Source organism: Dasypus novemcinctus, chromosome 18 (genome assembly GCF_030445035.2).
Source record: "Dasypus novemcinctus isolate mDasNov1 chromosome 18, mDasNov1.1.hap2, whole genome shotgun sequence".
Classification (NCBI taxonomy): Eukaryota; Metazoa; Chordata; class Mammalia; order Cingulata; family Dasypodidae; genus Dasypus; species Dasypus novemcinctus.
The window spans coordinates 72,572,419-72,596,184 of record NC_080690.1 but is presented as its reverse complement, the minus strand read 5'-3'; the positions used below and the strand labels follow the sequence as shown (position 1 = coordinate 72,596,184).

At 51.3% G+C, this 23,766-nt stretch overlaps 1 protein-coding gene across 1 annotated transcript; it reads right to left on the bottom strand.

The window, feature by feature from the left end:
• Nucleotides 1-775: 775 nt before the first annotated feature.
• LOC101420852 (sialic acid-binding Ig-like lectin 8) lies at nt 776-11,872 on the bottom strand. Its single transcript, XM_004447403.3, has 7 exons — nt 11,461-11,872; nt 10,971-11,249; nt 10,721-10,768; nt 8,741-8,998; nt 8,048-8,138; nt 7,602-7,683; nt 776-1,664 (listed from the first exon to the last, which is right to left on the bottom strand). Exons 1-7 carry the CDS (start codon nt 11,870-11,872, stop codon nt 1,476-1,478), a joined length of 1,359 nt encoding a protein of 452 aa, XP_004447460.1. The 3' UTR covers nt 776-1,475.
• Nucleotides 11,873-23,766: the final 11,894 nt, after the last annotated feature.

Below are 23,766 nucleotides of genomic sequence, written 5' to 3'. Positions count from 1 at the left end.
AGTCAGACTCTTCTTTGGAGAAGGGTGTTCTTCCACTAACTTATAGTACAAGGTCAGCACAAAGGTAATCCTCATCTGCCCCGTATTTTGACCAGAATACATCAGGCAGTAAAATACTTTCCTTGGTCCAGATACAACAGCAGTATTTAATCATTTTCTTCTTGTCTTTTCCCTTGGTCTAATCACTATCAGTCCAATGCCTTAACATCCTCCCTAATGGACTATCTGGAGGAATGTCTCCAGGGGATCCTACAGATACCCCTTCCCCTTTTTCCCATTCCACTGACCGCCTCTATTTCCCACTCTGAATCTTGTCTGGGTCTCTTTCTCTCGAATCTTTTGCTTTGTCCATATCCGGCGCTTTCCCTCACTGGAGAAGGGAAATGCAAATTGGGACTCCACACTCACTTCATGCCATACGTCATGTGTCTCATGCACATACAGTGAACCTCAGACTCATCAGAATTCCCAACCACCAAGGTAATACTTAGTAGCCTTTGTTTTTACCTTGGTCCATGCATGGAGTCACCTGGTCAACGAGAGGCAGGTTTTCCTTTCCCTTTTTCTCATCCACAATCAGCAGATCTAAGCATCTGTTCTCGGACCTCTTGGCTGCCAGAGGTGAGGCCCCACGGGTAGAGTCCAAGACCGTTTAAATAGCAGGGCGTGACTCCTCATGGTCCACCCAGGGGTCCCCTCTCTGAAGTTTCAGAATCCCGGGTGAGCCCCCAAGCTGTAAGAAATCTTCTTCTGGAAGAAAATAAGGCTCACCCGATTGTGGAGAAGAAAAGAATTTATTCTCAGTCTTACAAGAAGGGGCACACAACCAGAAAACATGGCTGATGCCCCGAACAAAGAAAAATGGCACAATTTATACCCCTAAGCCTAGCACGCAAGCCCTTCCTCTGTTTCTCCATAGACTGGATACTTCAGAGGTTACAGCCTATCCGAGAAGATCTAACTTTTCTGTGCAAAAGTTTGTGATTAACCACTTCCCCCACCACATTCCAACCATTTTAGCTTTTATCTGCTCCCCTTTGCCAAATAAGGAATGGGACTTAGTGCTGAGCTGGCATTGACTTAGCTCTTTCTTGGGCATCTTTTTTACTGCCTATAGGACTGGCTTAAGTTGGTTTCCTTTGTTCCTGCTTAACCTGGGAGTGGGAGCCTGAGGCAGTAAGCTGCCAGATTACATTAATTAATAGTTTCTTCCTTTATGTGAAAACTAAACTAATCTTTGTCTCTTGCATCCCTGATTTGCAAACCAGGAAACTGAGGCACAGAGAGGTAGAGCTGTGTCTGTCACTTAGTAAGGGGAAGGGTGCGATTCAAAACCCTTGGATGCCAAAACCTGTGTCCTTTCCTCTGTACTTAGAGCTTCCTGCCCAGCCTAGGGGGCGTTTACCACAAGAGTCAGCCCCTGACCTCCTCCGAGGCGGCGGTGATCCCTGAAGCCAAGGCTTTCTCGCCATTCCTCACTTGTGGATTGCGATCTCTGAGTACTCACAGCCCTCGGCCTCCTGTTCCTGCACGTGCCTCGGCTTCTTCCCCTGAAAGCTCAGGGACGCATATTGGAGTTCTTCTCCCTCCTCTGGGGAGGGGGCAGCCACCACTAGGGGAGAAGGGCAGGGGGCGGCATCTGCCCTGGATTCAGTCAGGTGATCCTGAGCAGAGGGAGAGAGGAAGGGGTCAGAGGAGGACACTGGGATGGGCGAAGGCCGGGGAACCCACAAATGCCTTATCCATTCAGCTCACGTGCATTTTCTAAGACATCCTTCATTCTTTCCCTGAATAGCTCATTCTCAGTGAGCACCTCATTTGGCACTTGCTAATATCACTGACATCCCCCAAAAACTCCATGCAACTTTCCTGGAGCCATCCTAACACACTACCACACACTGCATGGCTTCAAACATCAGAAATTGATTGCCTCACAGTTCTGGAGGCCAGGAATCTGAAACTCAAGTGCCAGCAGGTCCATCTCCCTCCGAGTCCCTAGAGGAGAACCCTCGCTCTCCTCTTGCAGCTTCTGGGAGTTCCAGGTGTGGCTTGGCTTGTGGCAGCATCGCCCTGGATCTGCTGGGTCTTCACACAGCCGTCTGCCTTCTCCCCTTCTCTTCTCTTCTAAGGACACTTGTCTTGGGAGCTAGCGCTCACCCTAATCCAGGATAATCTCAAAATCCTTAGTTCAATTACATCTACAAAGATATTTTTTTCCAAATAAGGCCCCAGTTGGATATATCCTTTTTGGGGGGCCAGGGAGGGGGTACCATTTGACCCACTGCACTCCATAAAAGAAATACTATTATTATCTCCATTTAAGGATATGGAAACTGAGGCTGAGGCATGGACGAAGCTTGCCCAAGCTCACGCATCCGATCAGGATGGAGTCAGGAGCCAACCCAGCTCTCTCTGACTCCAAAGCCGGGTGTCCTGCTGAGGGCGCCTGTGTGTGAGGTCCTGAGCTGCTGGCAGGTGGACAGACCACGGTGGATGTGGATGATGGGCATGGGCTCTTGCAGCTCACCCTTTAATTGAGGGAACTACAATAAACAAGCCTCCAAACACATAAATGTCTAATCGCAAATTGTGATGTGATGGGCAAGAACAGGGCAAGTCAGAAAGAAGTACAGGGCCTTGACCTAGATCTGCTGCCTGATCTTGGGCGGTTCAGAGTTTGGTGGCTGGGGTGGTGGTGGGAGCACAAGCCAGTGAAGGCATTAAGTGAGTCCCTATGGTCGATGAATAAGGAAACCCTCTCCCCAAAGAGATGTCCAAGTTCGAAGGCCTGGAGCCTGTGACTACGTTACCTTACACGGTGTTTTAGTTTCCCAGCTGCTAAAACAAATACCATGCTGCGAGTTGGTTTGAGCAATGGGAATCTATTGGCTCATGGTTTTGAGGCTAGGAGAAATCCAAAATTGAGGCATCAGCAAGGCAATGATCTCTTCCAGAAGACTGTGGCTACCGGCAATCCTTGGTCCTGGGCTTGTCTGTCACTTGGCCACGCACCTGGCGGCGTCTTCTCCTTTCTCTTCCAGCTTCTGGCTGCTCCCTGTGGCTTCTCTGTCTGACTCTTACTCTGCCCTCAAAGGACTCCAGTAATCCAATTAAAGCCCAACCTGATTCCGCTGGGCCACAGCTTGACTGATGTAACATTTTGAAGAGATCCTCTTTACAATGGGTTCACACTCACCACACTATGGACCAAGACGAAGAACACGTGCAAACTGGGCTACACAGTTCAATCCACCACACATGGCCAAAGGGACTTTCAGGTGTGATTAAGTTAAGGATTTTGATATGGGGAGATTATCCTGGATTATCTGGGTGGGCCCAGCATCCTTCTAAGTGAAAGAGGGAGGCAAGAGGGTTAATGTCAGAGTGAGGGAGAGATTGGAAGATGCTACACAACTGGCCTTGAAGATGGAGGAAGGAGTCATGAGTTAAGGAAAGCAGTTTCTAGACGCTCAAAAGGGCAAGGAAACAGAGTCTGCCCTAGAGCTTCAGAAAGAGCATAGCTCTGCCAACACCTTGAATTTAAAGAAACCCATTTCGGACTTCCAACCTCCAGAAATGTAAGCTGGCAAATGTATGTTGCTTTAAGCCACTACGTTTCTGGTAGTTTGTTACAGCAGCAAGAGGAAACTAACACAGTCTCTCACAGTGGAGAGTGACCAATGCTGCTTAGGAGAGATGGCATGTGCCTCTTCAGCTCACTTTCCTTACTGTCCATTTTCATTCCTCCCATTCTCTTGACTATTCAAATTAAGATTCTCAGACACATGCACACACCTCTTTTCAACACTGCTGTTATCAAGATGGCCAGGGAAGTGGATACGGCTCAAACGATTGCGCTTCCACCACCACATGGGAGGCCCTTGGTTTGGCTCATGGCGCCTCTTAAAGAAGACAGTGAGCTGGCATGACAGGCAGTTGTGGCAAGCTGACACAACAAGATGACACAATAAGAGACACAAGAGGAAAACAAAGCAGGGAACAGAGGTTCCCAGTGCCTCCTGAAGAGGAAGAGCAAGACAGTGAGCTGATGCGACGGGCAGGTATGGCAAGATGACACAACAAGAGACACAAGAAAAAAACATAATGAGAGGCATAACAACAACAAAAAAAGCAGGGAACAGAGGTGGCTTAAGTGATTAAGGACCTCCCCCCATATCAGAGGTCCTGGATTCAGTTCCTGGTACCTCCTAAAGAAACAAAGAAGATGAACAAACACGGCAAGTATAAAACAACTAGGGGGCGGGGAGAAATGAATGAATGAATGAATAAATAAATCTTATGAAAAAAGATGGCCAGTGACCTCCACTCAGCTAAATTCAGATCGTCACTGTGGTGGATTGAATTATGTACCCCAACTTGGATAGGTCCTTAATCTTAATCTTAAACATTCCTGTGCATGCGAGCCCATGTAAATAGTACCTCTTGAAGGTGTTATTTTGAGTTAAGGTGTGGCCCAATTAAATGAGGGTGGGTCTTAATCCAGATTGCTGGGGATTTTGTAAAGAGAAAGCCACAGAAAGGAGTGAGAAGCAGAAGTCAGTGGGAACCCAAAGAGAAAGGAGAGGACATGGCCATGTGGTGGAAAAGACAAGAATACCAAGGATGGCTGGCAGCCAACACCAGAATTCTACGGTCTTTGGAGAGAAAGCAAGCGTTGCCAATATCTAGATTCCAGACTGATCTTACCCTCAAAACTGGGAGTCCATAAATTCCCACTGTTTGGGACAACCCATGGGTATTTGTCATAGCAGCTCTGGCAAACTCTGACAGTCATCTCTCAGTCCTCATCTTTCTGGACTTGCAGCAGCATATGGTCCAGCGAGTGCCTTCCCTAAACGAAAGCCCCTCTTGACTTGCTCCAGACCATCATACTCTTCCAGGTTCTTTTGACCTCGCTGGAAGCTCCTTTGCTGGTTGTGCCCATCTCCTTGGCCCCTAAACTTTGGTGCATCCCTGAACGCGTATCTTCTCAATTTTGCTTTGTGATCTTGTCCATTATCTTGGCTTCATTTTGCCTATAGGCTGATGGCTCCCACATCCGTACTTCAGCCTGTTCCCTTCCCCTCACCTATAGACATTGATCCAATGGTGGACTTGGCATCTCCACTCCTTCCCAAACGGCAAGCAAAATGCGACATGCTCAAACCGAACTTCCCATTTTCTCCCCAAATGTCTTCTTCCTGCAATCTTCCCAATCCCAATGGTTGGTACCTCCATTCTTCCACTGCTCATGGTAAAAATCTGGGGGTCATCTGTGATCTTTCTCTCTTGCTCATACCCCACCCCAATCCTTCAGAATTCACTCAGAATCCAAGAACATCTCACCACCTTCATCGTGTCCACCCGGGTCCTGGCCACTTCCATCTCCTGCCTGGGATGCTTCCCCTTCCTCCTTTCCGATCACCCTCCCTCCTTCCGCTCTTGCTCTGATATGCAGAAGGATCCTGTGAAAATGAAAGCTGACCAGGACCTTCTTCTGCTCAACCACAAACCCACAGCAGCCTCTGAGTTCAGACACAATTTACACTCATCCCGACTTCTCCAAACTCACTCCATGCTCGCTGGCCTGTTCCTCCCTCTGCTCTAGTCACACGGACGTCCTGGCGTCTCCTCCACTCACCGGTCATGCCCCTGCTCCTGCGCCTTTGCACCTGCTGTTCCCTCTGCCTGGAACGCTCTTCAGGCATAACGGTCAGGCTCCCCGGCACCCTTCGGGCCTCTGCTCCATCTCCACCACCCGAGCCAAACCCACCAGCCATCCCCCAAGCACCCCTTACTCGCCGGACCCTGCGTTTCCCCCAAAGCGCCTGTCTTTTACATGCTGTTGGCATCCTTGTTGTTTGGTTGGTTGGTTACATTCCTCTGCAATATTTTTTAACATTTCGTTTATAGATGGGTGCTTGGCATCTACATGTCTGTGACTTTGCACATGCTCAACAATATTCCCAGCATGAATGAATTAATGAAAGCACGTGGGCCCCTCTGCTGCTCAATACCCTCCAATGGAAATGGAGGAAAGGGTGAAATGGGGAGGGAAGGGTGTCTAGGAGGAAGGAACAGCCCATGCAGAGACCAAGAGGCACAAAAGCCTCGTTGCTGTTGATAACAGTAAAAAGTGCAGTGTGGAGAGAGCACAGAGTGTTAGGCGGGTAGCAGCAAGAGATGGGCTGGAGAGACAGGCTGGGATTAGGGTAAGGAGAGTGAGGCACTTTTCCTGAGTGCAAAATTTAAAGGACGCCAAACATCCCAGCAGTTGCAACAAATAAAAACTTGAATGCAATATTTTTAAAAATCAAAATTACTTTAAAAATCCTTGGAGAACAAAATATCAAAAAATTAAATAAACCCAAGTTTAGTAAAAGTGCCATATTGGACCTGAGGCCAAAGGAAAAATGTGTCTTCCTACATAAATGTTTTTACGTATTTTTAATGGCCGTTTTTTCCATAACGTTGAAATAGTTGAAAAGAATATTGAGAAACTGAAGATCGGTGTGCATTAAATCATTATTTTAAGTTTAAATATTCTATGTATAACCAAACCAGAACTTATTATAATTTCATAAACTCATCGATAATATTTTCAAAATCTACTCTTTTTATTTCTCGTATTTTCAACTGAGACTGCTGCCAGGATTGGAAGTGTCTCTTGACTAAGTGATGATCTTAAATCATTTTTAATTGGCTTACATAGACTGATCCTGCCATCAAGTAAAACGTTGATATATTGGATTTTTTACATTTGCTTTGATTTTTTAAAATATTGCATTACAATATCATTTATGTCAATTACTGAGATTTTTGGCACCCCCTTAAATGTTGTGCCTGAGACAAACTTTGTGCCTCACTTGTCTCACCCTAATTCTTGCCTAACGGAGGGGTGCCCAAGAGGCCAGAACAAATTCCTCCAGGCCGAGGGATTTGGCCTTTTCTCTCTTGGTCAGAGGTCAGCAAGCTCCAGCCCATGGGTCAAACTCCAGCCCACTTCCTGCTTTTGTAAATAAAGTTTTATTGGAACACAGCCATTCTCATTTGCTTATAGATTGCTCTCCACCAGTAGACGTGAGATCTTAGGTCTCGCAGAGCTAAAAAATAGTTACCAGCTGGGTCTTTACAGAAAAAAATTACCCTCCCTGCTCTAGAGAATGGGGGTGGGTGCTAAACAGATGCTCAAAAGGCAGAGGAACTGGACAATTACGGCTTGGGGACCGTCACTCCGTCACGCGTGTACCACAGGGGAGGCGAGGTCGAGGGACTCCAAGAAAGGGATGACGAGATCTCAGCAACGACAGGGTCAGGAAGGGGAGGGAGACCAGTGCCAGCAGCTCTTAGGGAGGAAAGTGGGCAAGACAGAGAGAACTGTAGGAGAGGAAAGGGAGGACAGAGGGGAGGGGAGTCCTCGGTGCCTGGCTTCAGAGAAGGGGAGGGACTGCTGTGATGTCAGGAAATCCAGAGGGGAAAGCTGGGAACAGGGCGGAGAGAGGAAGAAAGCACCTTTGGGCATACGAGGCAGGGCGATCCCGGTGGCCGCCCTGGAGGAGGTGTCCAAAACTTCTGGATGGCAGGATGCCCGCATCACTCACCTGAGAGACGAACCCCGGGACTGCGCTCGCGTCCGCCTCAACTGCTGCCTGTCCCGCTGCTCTCTTCCTGCAGGACCTCGCTCTGAGTAAAGAGACCAAAGAGCTTTTCAGCCTGGCTCAACGGGAGTGCCGCGAGTGGACTGTCCCCGGGTTCCCTCTTCAGGGGCTGGAGGGAGACCGAGAGGTGGGAGAGGGGTGGCGCATTCTCAGACACCCTCTTGCTGAGGACACGGGCTCCCCGGGCTCCCCGCTCCTGCTCAGCGGGGCCAGAGGTTTGGGACAGACTCGGAGCGCGAGGGAAACGGGCACCCGGGGATTCCGCCTCAGCCTCCTTCGAGCCCTGGCTCCGGGCTCTTGACCCACCCTCGTCCCTCCAGCTCTGGGTGGGGGGCTCTGTGGCCAGCCTGCCCTTGCCCTCTCCCTCCCGCCCCACGGCTGGTGCTCACCTGGTGAGGATGAAGAAGAAGGAGACGAAGAGCAGGGCCGTGGCGCCAGCTCCCCCCGCCGCCCCCAGCATGATGTCGGGCCACGCCTTCCCTGCAGAAACACGGGGTTTCTGGGGATCCACCTCCCAGACGCGGTCTCTTCTCCCCAGACCTCCTGGAGGACCCTCGACTTGGGTTTGCCAGCCCCGCGCCCTGACATGGGCGTGGACTAGGGTAATGCGAGTGAGTCTTACAGTGAAGGTCCTGCATCCTATTTTTATCTAAAAGTTCAATATTTGTCCATCATCATTATTATTATTATTTAAATATTGCATTACAGTGTTAATTCTCTTGATTAACTTTGGGCTTCTCCTTAAATCTTGTGCAAGACGAGTGCCTCACTTGCCTCACCCGTGTCCTGGTCCTGCAAAGTGAGGACCTGGCACCCCCTCCCCACATCCATCCGGGCTACAGCCCAGCTACCCCAAGACCCCCCTCCTCCCCTGGGCTTCTCCCTCATCCGCCTACACCCTGACTGGGGTGACGCTCTGGGCCCAGGGTAATTCCAGGCCTCGCAGCTCAGCCCAGGACCAGAGCTGAACTCCCCTTTGATGCTGGGAGCGGCTGGGAGGCCGGGAAGAAGGGCAGGTGCTGTTCTCCTCCCCAGCCCCTGCCGACCCCCTGCACAGGAGCAGTCCAGCTGCCCTCACTCACTCGGGAGGGAGAGGCTCACGGAGGCGTGCTGGGCACCCAGGGCGTTCTCAGCTCGGCAGGTGAATCTTCCTCCATCCCCGACGTGCAGGCGAGGCAGCTCCAGGACCCCGGGGTCCGAGGGCTGGGAGGGGCTCAGGATTAAGCTCCCCCAGGCCCAGCTCAGCCTGGCAGGGGGGTTGCTGTAGGTGACACAGATGAAACGCAGGGACTGGCCCTCCTGGACAGGGAGTGATGAGCCGTTTCCTAGGAATATGGATGCTGGAGCATGGGAGAGAGGAAGAGGTGGAGAGTGAGAGAGGGAGAGAGAGGGAGGGAGGGAGAGGGAGGACGAAGGCAGACACACAGGTGGAGACAGAAAGATGGAACCAGAGGGGAGGTGAGCTTGTCAGGCGCCTTCTCCCCACCCGTGACCTGGATTCCTCTCTGCCCAGCCCAGCGGGCTGGATTCTCCAGGAAGGCCCAGGAGGCAGGATGGGCTGAGGCTTCCCAGGAAGCCCTGACAGCACCCACCGGAGTCAGGTGCTGCAGGCCCCACGCCCCCCCGAGCTGCTCCTGCTGACGACTCAGAACCCAGATTGTCCCTGAAGGGCCTTGACCTGTCTTCACGGCTTCACCTGAGCTCAGGTCCCTGATTTAATGAGGCGCCTCTGAGAGGGACTCTGGTGTGAGAAAATCCCAGTCTGGTGGGGACAGGGTCCTGGAAACAGGTGCTCAGAACAGCACACTATGTGTCGTGATGAGGGACTCGAGCTGGGCGAGCCCTGGAGGTAGGAATGTCAGAGGGACCAGCAAGTCTGGGAGGGCTTCCTGGAGGAGGCAGCCTGTGATGGGGGTGAAGGGCAAGCAGGGGTCGCTAGTGGGGGCGAGGGTGTGGAGGAGGAAAAGAACAGAAAGAGAAGCCCAAGGCCAGGGCACAGCCAGGGAAGAGCCAACCGACCCTCAAGCCTGGAGGGAACGGGGATTCCGGAGTTCAGGGATGAGGCCATGGGAGGAAATGGCGAGAGCTCATTTCATAAATTCAGAGCAGGAGAAACCAGAGGCCATGAAAGAAGCTTAGCAACTGACTCCAGAAAGAAATCCCTCCCTATAGCCATAAAAACCACGTTATCCAAGAAGGAAGGAGCGTGGGCTGCTGGGAAAAGCCCCTGCTCCTCCCACCACAGACCAGTTCCTCTAACTTGGGAGGAGCTCCCGACGTGAACGATGAAAGTCAAGTCACTGAGCAGAAAACCAGGCCCAGGAGGGACAGAGTTCCCGGGTGAAGGACGCGCAGGCCCTGGACGACGGGAAGGAGCTCGTCTCTTCCTGCTCAGGGACCTTGCGCCCAGACCAGCAGGGGGAAGCCTCTGCTCCTGCTGCGCTGAGGCCCAGGCAGCCCCGCGGCGCCCCCTGCTGGTGGACACGTGCGCAGCTCGCTGGGCCCAGCTTGGCCGCTGCCCTCACTGCAGGGACCTGACCCCTCCTCAGGCAGGACCCCACAGACCCGCGCGGGCAGGTCACGGGGACTCGGGGCGGCCTCTGTGCCGGCGGGAACGTGCCGCCTCGGCCCGAGCGGAGCTGGAGCCCGTGCGTGGCGGGGCCGAGCAGGCGCCCCCGCGGGGCCTCAGGGGACCCGGGGACCTCGGGGCTCCTGGGGGCGGGGCTGGAGCGAGACTCCGCGGAGCATCTGAGCTGTGACCCTGGGAGCATCCAGGTCTCCAAAAGCTCCTGAGTAAACGCTGTGGGGGAGGGTCACAGAGGAGGCCAAGGGGTCCTGAGGCGGGTGAGGAGGGGCCGCGGAAGCCAGCGCTGCCCTGTCCTCCTGGAGCCGAGGGGGGATCCACGGGGGAGGGTCGAGGGGCAGGTTCCCAGCGCCATGGGGTCTGCGGGTGGAGGGGCCCTGGGCTCCCCGACGAGGGGCCTGAGGTGAGGGCAGGCTGAGGAGGGGCCTGAGCTGGCAGAGCCCCCACCCCGAGCCCCCAGAGGGGAGGCCTGTCCTACCTGTGCCGTTTCCCTGGACGACGGCCACGGTCAGGTTCTGAGGGGCGTCTGGGCAGAGCCGGGCAGACCCGCGTCAGTGGGAGGGCTGGGAGAGAGCGCCCCCACCCCAGGGCCAGCGAGGGGAGCAGGGCAGGGGGCATATGACCCCTCACCCTGGCAGCCCAGATCCCGGGACCAGCACCCAGTGTCCAGGCCCTGACCCTCCTCCCCCTCTGCCCACAGGGACCCCGCGTCCTGGCCCAGCACTCACAGGAGACGTTGAGCTGGATGGTCCTCTCCACGGTCACCCCAGCTCCAGGGAAGGCCACCTGGCAGGTGAGGTTGGTGCCGTGGTCCTGGAGCCGTGGGGTGAGGGTGAGCACGGAGGAGAGGCGGGTGCTGGGGTCCAGGGCGGTGAGGGTGACCCCAGTCCAGGAGAAGGTGGGGGGCGTCCCCCGCTCACAGGCCCAGGGCGCAGAGCAGGTCAGGGTGCTGGGGCGGCCGGCCTCGAGGGTCCCTGGGATCTGGACGTCGGGCGTGTGGGTCAGGGCTGGTGAGGGGAGGGGGAGATGCAGGACCAGGAGGAGGGGGTGACGAGGTGAGCCCCAGAGGAGCCTCAGGCTTGCTCCAGCTGCTCCCCTAAGCCAAGCCTCGTTTACCCCCAGCCCCTCCCCAGGACAAGGAGCAAGGGTCCAGGTCAGCCCTGCCCCAGGGCCACTCAGGGTCCAGCCCCTGTGTCCTCTCCTGGACCCACTCCTTACCTGTCACACGCACCGACAGCTGGTTATTTGTGTAACTATATCTCACCACAGGTCCTCTCTCCACCCTAAAGAAGTACATCCCCATGTCCCCCCTCCGTGCGTCTCTGATGGCCAGGGAGCAGTTGTAAGTCCTGGGGTCCCCAAGGAGGTGGAATCGGCCCCGGGTCTCCCCCTGCACTTCTCGATTTGGGTTGTTCGTGGCCACTAGTGCATCCTCGTGTACTTTCGGCCTGTCCCGGAACCAGTAGCCATGAGCTGGGTCGGAGCTGGTCCAGCTGTCCCGGGGGTAGGAGACTGTGCAGGGCACAAGGACGCACAGGCCCTCCTGCACCTCCACCACCCTCTGCACTTGCAGCTTGTAGCCCTGGCCCCCTGCCCTCCCCCAGAGCAGCAGCAGCAGCAACAGCTGCATGTTGGGCCCGGCCTGGAAAAGTCCGTTTCTCAGGGCTCGTGTCTCAGGGACTGAGAGCTGCACGATTTAGAGGAAGCCCCGACAGGAAGATGGGGTCAGAGAGAAGAGTTACTGTCAGAGGAGGAAGCTCGGGCCTGACCCATCGTCAGCACCCACATCCACCCCTGGGGCCAAGATGCACACCCTGCCTGCCCCCCGGGCTCTCCCCCTGCTCACACCCTTCTGCTCTGGGACATTTACTGCAGAGTGCAAATGGGTCCCCCTGGGCAGACCCCCTGAGCCACAGGTTCTAGATGGTGAAGTCAGTCCTGCTGGGGGGAGGGGGTGCAGGAAGTGCTTGCTGTGAATAGGCGCACAAGGGATGGGGCGCCCAGGTGTTTGGGGGAGGCAGCCTCCACCCTCCTTCAGCCCCCACGGAGTAGGTGTCCCCTCTCTGCTCATGGCAGACGGCTCCACCAACCTCTCTGTCCAGTGGGTCACACTGAGGGTTCCAGCTCCTGGTGCTCCCCCCTGCAAGGGGGAACATGCAGGTGGGGGGTGTCTCCCCCCGGGGTGGAGGTTCACTTCTGGGGGGATGGGGTCCATGTGTTACCACATGCCCAGGACATGGCCAGCACAGCTCGCAGGCTGTGGTTTCTGTAGCATAGGACTTGGGAGGGAAGAAAATGGGCGGGTAAGAGGCAGATTTTAAGAAGAGAGGGACATTTCTCCCTGTCTGGGCTGTCCAGGCACTAGGATCGATTTCTTCCCTGCAGTCTTCTCACCCAGCCACGCTTCTCCTCCTTGCTCTAGAACATCACTGGGTCTTCTAGTCAAACTAGAATGGGGTTGACAGACATTTTCTACCAAGGGCCAGATAGTAAAAATGGTCAGCTTGGTGAGTCTTGGGCTCTGTGCCCCAACTCTACACCTCTGCCCTTGAAGCACGAAAACAGACAACACATCGGTGAGTGAGCCTGGCTGCATGCCAATAAAACTACTCACAAAAGCAGGCAGTGGACCAGATTTGGCCAGTGGGTCGTCAGTGCTGATTCCTGCTCTAGGACTTGGTGGGATCTGCATAGCTTCCAGGGGCCCAGGTGACATGAAGAGTCCCAGCCAGGGCTTGTCCACCCTCTGTGGTGGTTAGGATTTGGCAGAAGAAACCTGCATCTGAATGCTGAAAAGATACTTTGAACTGTGTGGTGGGAATTCTGAGAGGTGGAGCCTCCTTAGACCCATGTCGGGTTTCCTTTAAACATTTGGGTTGGGTGGGGGGGAGGAAATACAAGAAACATACAGAAGAAGAGTGCTCCCCAAAGAACAATTCAGTGTTTTACCAAAAAACGAACATCCTTAAATATTGAGCAATGCAAATACCCCAGGAGGCCCCTTTATTTGGCCTCATCCGACGCCCCCACCCAAAGAAACTCTTGGTTGACTCTAATAGTAATCCCCTCACCTTTTTTTCTTTTTTGTAGTTTTATCATCTAAACATGATGACATTTCAAAAAAATTTAACTTTGCATACATAAAAAATGGCAGACTGTTTCTTCCCCTTGATTTCATGGGTCTGCCCACCCCATAGTAGTCCCTTCCCAGAACCCATAAGCTGATTTGGATGCAGCAGTGTTATCATTGAGAATCTCCCAGAGCAGCACCAATTTCTGCATTTTCAGCTGCTTATCACACCCTGCAGCCCCATCCCTCCATGTGGGCCCCTCCCCACCCCCCCCCCCCACACCCCCCGGCTACTCACTTTCTTCAGCAGGGACAGTTACAGAATCTCTGTGGTCAGAATGGCTGGGCCACAGATCAGCCCATTTTTCCATTTTCACTGATTTGCAAAGAAAAGCAGAAGAACAGATAGGAAAAACACAGGGGAAGTCACAGAGAATCTAATGGGTAACTGCCCTAAAGAGGAACTCATGGCCCATAGCCCGTCTGATTTGAAAGGTCTTCTATCCTCACTTCCCCAATTTGGCAAAGAAGACACTGAGGTCCAGAGTGGGCCAATGACTCCCAAATCACACAGGTGCTCTGTGTCATCCACCATTGTCTGCACTTTGTTTGACCTTAGGATTCATTAGGCTGGGAGAGAAGAGACATGTTAATCTGGCTGGGAAGAATAGTCAATTCTTCCGAGAAGATGAGGGAAGAAATTTCACCCAATTAATATATTCACTCATTCATTCATTCATTCACCAGATAAGTAGCAAGCATCTATGCTGTGCCTTGAGCTGGAGGTAAAAGGGTGAATATGACAAATCCAGTCCTTGTCTTTGAGGAAAGAAACAAAAGGTTGGGAGGCAGAGGTCACCTGCCGATTACAACGCCATAGAACAGGCAGCCGAGGTGGGGGCGGCACAGCCTGCGGACCGGCTGGGGCTGTGGTTTGTTGGACTGGAAGGTGAGTCCCGGGGAGGCGTGGGCAGAGCGGACACGGCTGGGGCTCTCAGGAAGTCACGAGGCATATGCTGCCACAGGTACACCTGCGATCCTGGGGATTCACGGAGACTCGGGGTCAGGTAGCCCGTCCCCCTCACTCGCCCACGGTGCTGGGGGTGACCCTCACCCCGCTACCGAGTTCTGTGGCTCCGGGTGTGACAACCCCACCTCTGCCCCAGCGGGGGTCTGGGCACAGCCCGGAGGGGCGCTGGCTCCGCCCAGGACACACTAAAGCGCCGGTGCTGGCGCTGTCTGCGCTGCTGGCGCTGTCCGCGGTGCTGAGGCAAGCGGAGTCCTGGCTTCGGAGATGTTCGCGGGCGGAGGAGGGACCCGATCCCACAGAACGGGGGCCCTATGCCAGGAGGGCACACGTGTCGGGAGGGGCAGACCTGGGGCCAAGGGCTGGGATCTTCTCTCCGTTCCTCTTCCTTGTCCTCTATTCCACCCTCGGGAACGACCTGTGGACAACGTCAGGCTGTTGCCACGAGGTTCAGGAACAAGGAATGCAAAGGTTCTGTGCTGCCCCTTCATGTAAGTGGCCCCATTTCACCTCTCAACACCCCTAACAGGGGCGGAAGTTCTCTGATTTGATAGAGGAGCCCGCTGACGCCCAGACAGCTGAGTGGTGAGCCCCTACAGGTCCACAAACCTGGTTCTCCTCCCACTGCAAGTTGGAGTTTACTTCTCCTCCACTCGAATCCTGGCTGAGTCTGGGGCTGCTCTGACTAATGGAAGGTCGGGGACGAGACATTCTGAAACTTCCAAGGCTCAAACATCGGTCTCGGGGGCCCACGATACATTTTCCTTGTGGACCCCCGAGCGTCCAGGTAAGCAATGCAGGACACTCTGATGAAGAGAAAGGCTGAGGAGCCTGAGGTGTCAGACACCTGGTCTACTCACCACCGCCATCTCAGTGCAATTGCATGAAAGACTCCAAAGCAAAATCAGTAGCAAAACTACCAGTCTGCACCTTCAGCAATTTACAAGGCACTGGATTTTTAAAAACGATAGTTTTAGCCACTAAGTTTTGGGGCGCTTTAATATGTGGCAGTAGGTAATATGAAAGAGTAGCCCATGTAAGCCATAGCTGATAGGGACAAGGTAAAGTTGGAGGTATACTTACCTGGCTAATTTTTCTGTTTATTGTATTTGAAGAATTTCTTCTAACAGTAATTTGAGACCTTCAGTGAAGATGCCTGGAGTGGATTTATATTGGATTGACTCAGCTTGGCTGGAACTACATTCCCCAGAATTGCCTTCCCTCGTGGGTTCCAGGTTAAGGTCGGCGACAAGAGAGTCTTGCCGGACATTCCGAAGCAGCAGCCCCAGGCTCTGAGGGTCAGTGTAGGGCCAGGGGCTCTTGATTCTGACCTGCTGGCTCACCTTGAGTGATATGACAGCTGTCCAATTGCTGAATAGCAAGGGGAGCTTGGGGGCAGCCACTGGCTGGACGTCAGGAAGCAGGGACCATTTAGCCCTGCCTCATTGTCTGGGGAGCCAGGTGGATGCAGATGGTCCAGAGAGAAGTTTACAGCGACATGCAAAGGATGCATGAGAACCGGGAAGCCTTAGTATTTCTCTCCTCCTAAGACAGTGTCCCAGGATCTCTCTGACCTGGCAATGTGGAGCTCCAAGGCTAGTAATGGGACAGACTGAGCAAGGCCTTTGGGGTTGGGTGAGAGAGAGACAGAGAGGAGGGAGGAGGGAGCTGAGGGGCCTGCCTCTCCCTTACCTCCTGATGCAGGTTAGTTTAGGAAAAGGGAAGACGAGCTGCAGCTGAGGCCTGGCAGAAAATGTGGCCTTAAGACAAGTGGCCGTGAAACCCCTGACTAGAAAGCCCCTGGGGAAAAGGCCAAGAATAAAGCTGGAAAGATCTTACCAGACCCCGGCTACAAGATCCTATTTGGAACGAGAAACTCATTTGGAATGGAATCTCGTTTGGAACAAGATCCCATTTGGAATGAGATCTCATTTGAAATAAGATCCCATTTGGATCAAGATCCCATTTGGAATGAGATCCCACTTGGAACAAGATCCCATTTGGGGTCAAGGAGAAGCCCTGGATCCCTTCAAAAGGCCTCATCATTGGCCCCCTTAGAGTAACCAATCAGAACAGCAAACAGCTGGGCCCCCCCTCAACATTAGGAAGGGGGGGTGAATAATGTCTTAATAAAGGTAGCCCAGTAACCCCAAATGCTCTCTCTGCCTAGAGGAGCCTGCATCTATAGTTCAGGTGTGTTATTCTTTCTCCCCATTTCTCAATAAGCTCTGTTCTTTTCTCCCATTTCTCAATAAATTACTAAACTACTGGCCTAACTAAACTGGCATATTCTTAAATTCTCTTATGTAACATAGCTAAGAACCTAGAGGAATCCATCTTCCCCGGCTTCACTCCCATCTAAACAGAAACCGGGATCAAGGATTTCTTGCACAAGCTCAGGTATAAACAAATACAGGTTAAAGACCTAGGAGTCCAAAATGGCTGAAAGACCCTGGAAGAAAAGCAGCTGAGGCTGAGCTGAGGGTGAAAGGAGGAGGAAAGCTGGTCTTTTAACATGTGATGGGAGGGCATCTCAGCTGGAGGGAGTGATGTGCAAAGGCTCTGAGGCAACCTGCTCTGTGGCCTGCCAGGTAGGACATAGAGGTGACAGGACATGACAAGCTGGGGATCTTGGACTGAGGGTACTTGGGAGCCATGGAGAGCTGAGAGCAGGGGATGGGCAGGGTCCACTCTGGGTATCAGGAAAGGCTTTCTAGGCATGTATTGTGAGGGGGAAGGACTCAAGATGGGAGGCTGGAGACCAGGAGGCTGGAGATGTGAAAGCAGGAAAGGGCAAGGCCTGTGAATGGAGGGGGGGACAAGGCAGAAAGAGGATGAGGAAGGGAAGGACTGGAAACATTTTCAGGAATGAAGTTTACAGTGAAGCCAGCTAGTAAGATAGGGAATCAATAGATGGATCTGGAACCTGGCAAGAAGTCCACGTGGACATCAAAAACCCCAAGATGGGGGAAACGGACTTGGCCCAGGGGTTAGGGCGTCCGTCTACCACATGGGAGGTCCGCGCTTCAAACCCCGGGCCTCCTTGACCCGTGTGGAGCTGGCCCATGCGCAGTGCTGACGCGCGCAAGGAGTGCCACGCCATGCAGGGATGTCCCCCACGTAGGGGTGTCCCCCGCGTAGGGGAGCCCCACGCACAAGGAGTGCACCCATAAGGAAAGCCGCCCAGCGCGAAAGAAAGTGCAGCCTGCTCAGGAATGGCACCGCCCACACTTCCCATGCCGCTGACGACAACAGAAGCGGACAAAGAAACAAGAAGCAGCAAAAAGACACAGAGAACAGACAACGGGGGGGGGGGGGGGGGGGATTAAATAAATAAATAAATCTTAAAAAAAAAAAACCCAAGATGGCTGCTGGAAGACCCTTTTCAAGATTCTGCCACTCAGAAGAAGGCTTCCTCCGGGAGCCAGGAGAAGCCCTGGATATTCCCCGAGGACTTTATCAGTGGGTTCTCATGGGAGATTGATGTGGGAGTTAATCAATCAAAATGGTAAACAGCTGGAACTCCTCCCCTGCCATTAGAAAAAGGGTGGGATAATTAATGGTTCAAAGAGCAGGTGCCAGTCCTGAGTTCGTTCTCTTTCATGTGCTCTCTCACCTGTGGACCCCTGTTCACTTCTCTCACCATTTTTCCTCTGCCATGTGGCATGCAAGTAAAACCTGGGCATTTATAATCTATAATGGAGAATTGTAGTCTTTAGTCAGCCTGCTTGACCACTTTTCAGTCCTTCCTCTCTACCTGGGACCCCTGATCTGTTGTTTTCTCCCATTTCTCATCCCTCCCTATCTGCATAAATTACTGGTCTAACTCACCCAACATGCTCTTGAAATTCATTTCTGCAGCATAGCCAAGAACCTAAACAAAATCCAGTAACAACAGACTCTTGGGACTCTGGAAAAGGAAGCATCTGTAGTAAGTTCGGGGTAACTGGGGAGAATGGAGGTAAGTTCTGACACTAGCTGCCTCACTTCAGACACTAGCTACAAACGTGTGGGTCCCCAGAGCCACCCACAATTCTGAGCAACTGGCGGCAAATTCAGAGGAACTCACTGGAATAACACAGAATTATGAGTTATTATTGTTAATTCACTGGAATAACTGACAGAATTCAGAAAAGGACTACACTTAAGATTACAATTTTATTATAGTCAAAAGGATAAAAATCAGGAGCCAAAAGAAGAGATGCATAGAGTGGGATCTGGGAGGACCTCAAATGTGAAGATTCCATATCCTGTGCCCATGGGGTCAGGACACATCACCCTCCTGGCACTCGGTTGTGAATCACAAACCTGGGAGGCTCACCTGAGCTTCCTATCTAGTTTTTTTATGGGTTTCTTTGTGTAGGTACAACTCATGGAATCAGTGCCCAGTTGGGTGAACTCAGTCTCCAGGGCTATTCCATGGTTCAGAGTCCTAACCATCTAGTCATATGGTTGGCCTTTCTGGCCCATCCAGCCCCACTCTAAGTTACAGGTGTGACCTGGCTCTACCTTGAGTCATCTCATTAGCATGAACTATCAGGTGTGATTGGGGCCCATGATGAATAAAAAGACAATCCAATCACTCAAAAATTTCTGAGAGAGTAGAGGGTATTTCCCAGGAACCTGGAGCAAAGGTCAGCCAAGTTCTTTATCATACAGCAGATGCCATGGCCAAGAGGAAGCTCAAAGGCGGGTCTGGGACTCAAGACAGAAAGGTAAGGAAGGCATCTGGGCAGAACTCAAAGATGGGCCAAAGGAGGGGATGAGCTTACCTGGGGGAACATGCAGACGGGGGAGGGTGGTCCAAGGCAGAGCTGTGGAACCCTCATACCTGGGCTCATGGGGGGAGATTGAAATAAGCTGGGTAGATGTGTGCCTCAGGAGGGGCAAGGTAGAGAAGATCAAGAGGGAAGTGAGAGCCAAACTGGGAAGTGACTTTCACAATAAGGGGTAAAGTGAACTGGTGACTGAGTGAGAGTTGTGGGGGAGGGGAAACAAACAAAGGGGTTTCTTATGTTAGGTTTAAACTTCACCTTATTTTCCCTCTGAGCTGGAGAAGATCCCACTCTCTTCCCAGCCCCAGAAAGTAAGGTCTTTGCTTCCTGTGCCTTTTCCCCAGAAATTGCTGATGGAGAAAAGGCAACTGAGGAGCATCTGGGATGTAAAGATCTAGTAGTACCCTTGTCTGATGCAAACGAGAGTCGATTAGATGGCATCAGGATTTTGAGAAGAGAAAGTTTATTTGGTCTGATAACTCCTCTACGTAGCCCTCCATGTTTATTAATGAAATATAATTTCATGAATCAGCCCTGTGGAGACAGGAGAGCAGACCTCAAATCTGTCACTCCAAGTTGGAAGTGCTTAGGGCTTTTATGGGATTGAACAAAAAGGGAGATGGGGTGTGGTGGCAGAGGGGAAGATAATGGTGTGATATGGGGAACACAGCAGATGGGCAACATGCTGACTCATACATTGCATGACTAGAAAGAGACGTCTTGAGCATGACGAGTGGGTGTTAGATGATGGGGTTAGAGATAGTCTAACCTCTGAGTATGCACACATTGATTACAAGCTTAATTGACTTCAAGTTTAAGGGTTAGGCTCTTGTACATGGCAGGCGGGCCAAATCTCATCAGAACTGGCTTGGTTAGTTCTGGGCTGATTCATGTTATATCATTAATAACCATTGAGGGTTATGTACAGGAGTTATCAGACTTCAGGGTTGAAAAATAAGATAAGGGGATACAAGGAAGGGGCAGTTACAAGTTGTAACTTACTGTAACTTGTTTTAACTTGGTGAGTTGCAAGGTAAAGACTATGCAGTTTACAAAATATAGTATCAGCATCAAAGAAATAAGGCATCTGAATTATAGTTCAGTGAGTTACAGATACAGACTTCTGGCTATTTTCAAAGTTAAGGATATATCAAAGCTACATTGCAATACATCAGTGGGTTAGTAACTGCCCGAAGTACAGTTTAGTGGGCTAAAATGTATTCATTAATTTACGATCGGTTACAGTCCTTCCTGCAGTAATGAGGTGCTGTGTGGCCATTGGCTTGTTCCCCAGGAGCAATACACATCCCCAGTCTGGACTGCAACTGCAAGCACCTAAGGCCCAGGACTCTGACACACACACACACACAACCAATACCCCCTGTCCTCAGAGACCTGGGCATCCTCGCACAGCACTCAGAACCCGTGGAGCCAGACGGTCCTCTCCATGATCATCCCAGCTCCGGGAAGGTCACCTGGCAGGTGAGTTGGTGCTTTGGTCTTGTGGCCGTGGGATGAGGGTGAGTGCTGAGGAGTGGGGGCAGCTCCAGGCAAGAAGGAATATAGCGAAGGCCCCCTCACACGGGCCCGTGGCAAGGCACACGTTAGGTTTCCAGGATGGCTGGTGACATGGTCCCCAGTACATAGCTCTCCAGTGTCTGAGTCAGGGTTGGGGAAGAGAGAGCGCTGATCTCAGCTTCTGGATGGGGGGTCCCCTGCTGGTACCTCGCTTCCTTCCCAAAGTCCAGAATGCTGCCCCCACCCACCTGTCACATATTGAGGATCAGCTTATTTTTTAAAACAGTATTTCAGGTAATATCTTCTCTCTACTCCCCCTATGTACATCTCTGATGCTCAGGTGCAACTGCAGGTCTTGGGGTCACCAAGGAGATGGAGTTGCCCTGGGTTTCCCTCTGAGCATTTTGACTGGGGCTGTCTAGCCACTGGAGCATTCCATCCAGTAGTGGCCCCACGCTGGGTGAGAGATGGTCCAGGAAACCTTGGGGTTGTGCTAGCAGAGTGCTCTGGGTTCTGGGCCTCTAGGGTCTTGGCTCTGGTGCATAAAAGAATTTAAGGACACGCCATAGGGTAGACAAGGAAGTAGCTTATTAAGAAATAAGAAAAGAAAAACAGTGCACCATCCAGACATGGATTGCAGGTGGGGTACAGGTTAAGTCCCATACGTGGGGCCCTGGGTTAGGCCTTTTAAGACCTTTCTTCCTCCCTTCCCTGATGCTGGGGAGGGGCCCCAGCTCTTTGCTGTTCTGATTGGTTGTCTTACGATTCCCACCTGTTAGCTCTCAGGGGACCAATGGGAGGCCTGTTTGGAGTTACCTGGGGCTTCCCCTTGACCCTGGAAAGAGTTCCAAATAGGACCTCGTGGCCAGGGTCTCATGGAGTCTTTCCAGCTTTGTTCTTTAGAAGCGGCCTTTCCCTCAGGGGTTTCTGGATGGGGTCTCATTGTCACCTTGTCTGCCTGCCACATTCTGTGCCAGGTCCCAGCCACCTCCCTCTTTCCCTGCACTAACCTGCCTCTGTAGGAAAAGGAGCAGAGCGCAAGGACAGCTTGCCCTCCTGAACCATCACTTCAAGGTTGTATTCTGAACCCTGAGCCAAAATCCCTAGGGAGAGAGTCTTAGATTACAGCCCCAGACTCCACCTGGCCTCCTTTGGCCCCTGACCCACTTATCTTCTCAGAGCAGGGACAGTAGCAGCACCAGCAGCAACAGAAGCTTCTCTTGAGCCCTAAATGCCGGGCACTGTCTGGTCGTAAGGAGCCCTCAATCTGGAAAGAATAAATGGAAAACATAAGGGTAAAACCCAAGAGGATTCCAGTGGATGTGGACAGGATGGTAACTGTGTACAGAAGTGCAACTCAAGACCCACAGCTGCCACAGATGGGGGGGTTCTTGGAGACCAGCCGTTACCACTTCACTACTCTGCAGGAGAACTCAGTGAGGTCTGGAGAAGGCAAAAAGCTTGCCAAAGTCACACTGGCTGACACTTGGAAGAGTTTATGAAAGACTGGAATTATTTCTGCCTTGTACATTTGTTAGAACTTGCCAGTGATTTTTTTTCCCCTGGAAAAATAATGTTGACTACTGAATCAATTCCGTTATGGATAGATACAGGGTTATTTGGGTTTTTCATGTCTTCTGAGACAGTTTTAGTGAAGTATGTTTTTCTAAGAATTTTCATATATTGTCTAAATTTTTTTAGCTGTTAAAAAGACCTTTATTTTAAAATTGTAAAATAAATAGAAAAATAGATTGTAAGAAATTACAAGTTTTAAAAGAGAGTGCAAGGTGAGGTTAGATTTAATATAATCAATTACAAGAAATAGTATAGCAACAAACATTTATAAATGTAAATAATAATTCTAATATAATGGAATTTAATTATAATATAATTCTAATTATTATATTACAGCTCTAACTATTAGACATAATACTGTCTAAGAATGGACTAAATTATTGGTTTAGTTATTTAATTTCCATTTAGGCCATAATTCTTTCTGGATAATCAAATTCCCATTTGGGAATTCTTCATGTCTTATTGAAATGAATTACAGCAGACAACAATATGCCAACTCATAATTTTATGAGGCAGAAAAACTCAAAAATCTTTTTCAACAGTAGACATGCTAAATCATTATTGATCTAGATGGATTATTTTAATTAATGAGTATGCATGAGAAATGATTAAAGAAAAATGAAGTATCCAGAAAAAGTCTCTTCTCCATTCCTCCTCAATTAAAAGCAAGTGTTTATTTTGTATGAATAAACTTACAGAATACTGATCACAAGAAAACTTGCTTGTTGCACTGAGTAATTATTTTTCATATACTACAATATTGTTATTTTACATTTATCTAGTCTACTCCAACTCTTTTTTTGTTGTTGTTACTATTTGCATGGAATGGTTTTTTCCAACCTTTCACTTTTAACGTGGTTGTGTCCTTGCGTCTCAGGTGGGTGTCTTGTAGACAACAAATAGACAGCTCATACTTTTTTATCCACTCTATTAGTCTATGTCTTTTGCTCCATTAACATTCAGTGTTATTACTGTAAAGGCATTATTTATTTCATCCTTTTTGCCCTTCGGTTCTCTGTTGTCATACTGTTCTATTGTCTGTCTTCTTATCCTTTAGTTTACCCTTCCTAATAATCTTCATTTCTAAACTTTTCTCCAGGTGGGCGGGGCAAGATGGTGGCTGAGTGAGTGCACCTGAGATTCTCTCCTGCAAAGAAGTGGCTGGGCAGCGTTGGAAATTCTTCAGGACCAGGCTGTTTCAGGATTTTGCAGGGCAGGAGGTGTCTGGACATCGATTTGGTGGGAAAGTAACAGAGAAAATTTGTACATAATATAAAATTGAGGATCTATTACACAGAGGTGGGAGCTGTGCGCCGGGCGTTCAGTCCTGGGGTGGGTGGAGCCGCAGCACCAGCGCTGCTGCGGCGATTTCTGGAGGTTCTGTGGTACTGGGGAATTAATAAGCCCTGAGTGGGTTATTGGGGAGCTAACAGGACAGGAGGCCTTCGCAGACCGATCTGGGGAGACAAACAGGAGTTTTATTGCAAAGCGGGGAATTTTTGATTGTGGACACAAATAATAGCGCTTCCGGCTAGAGCCCCGCCCCCCCAAGGCCGGCT

What these genes read in the sequence shown, in the direction of transcription:
- LOC101420852 (XM_004447403.3), bottom strand. Translation starts at nt 11,872, where the DNA reads ATGCAGCTGTTGCTGCTGCTGCTGCTCTGGGGGAGGGCAGGGGGCCAG. An exon ending in CGTGAGCCTCTCCCTCCCGA is followed by an intron (nt 8,139 to 8,740) that starts GTGAGTGAGGGC and finishes GTGTTTCTGCAG; the next exon opens with GGAAGGCGTGGCCCGACATC. An exon ending in TCCCGGGGTTCGTCTCTCAG is followed by an intron (nt 1,665 to 7,601) that starts GTGAGTGATGCG and finishes CCCTCTGCTCAG; the next exon opens with GATCACCTGACTGAATCCAG.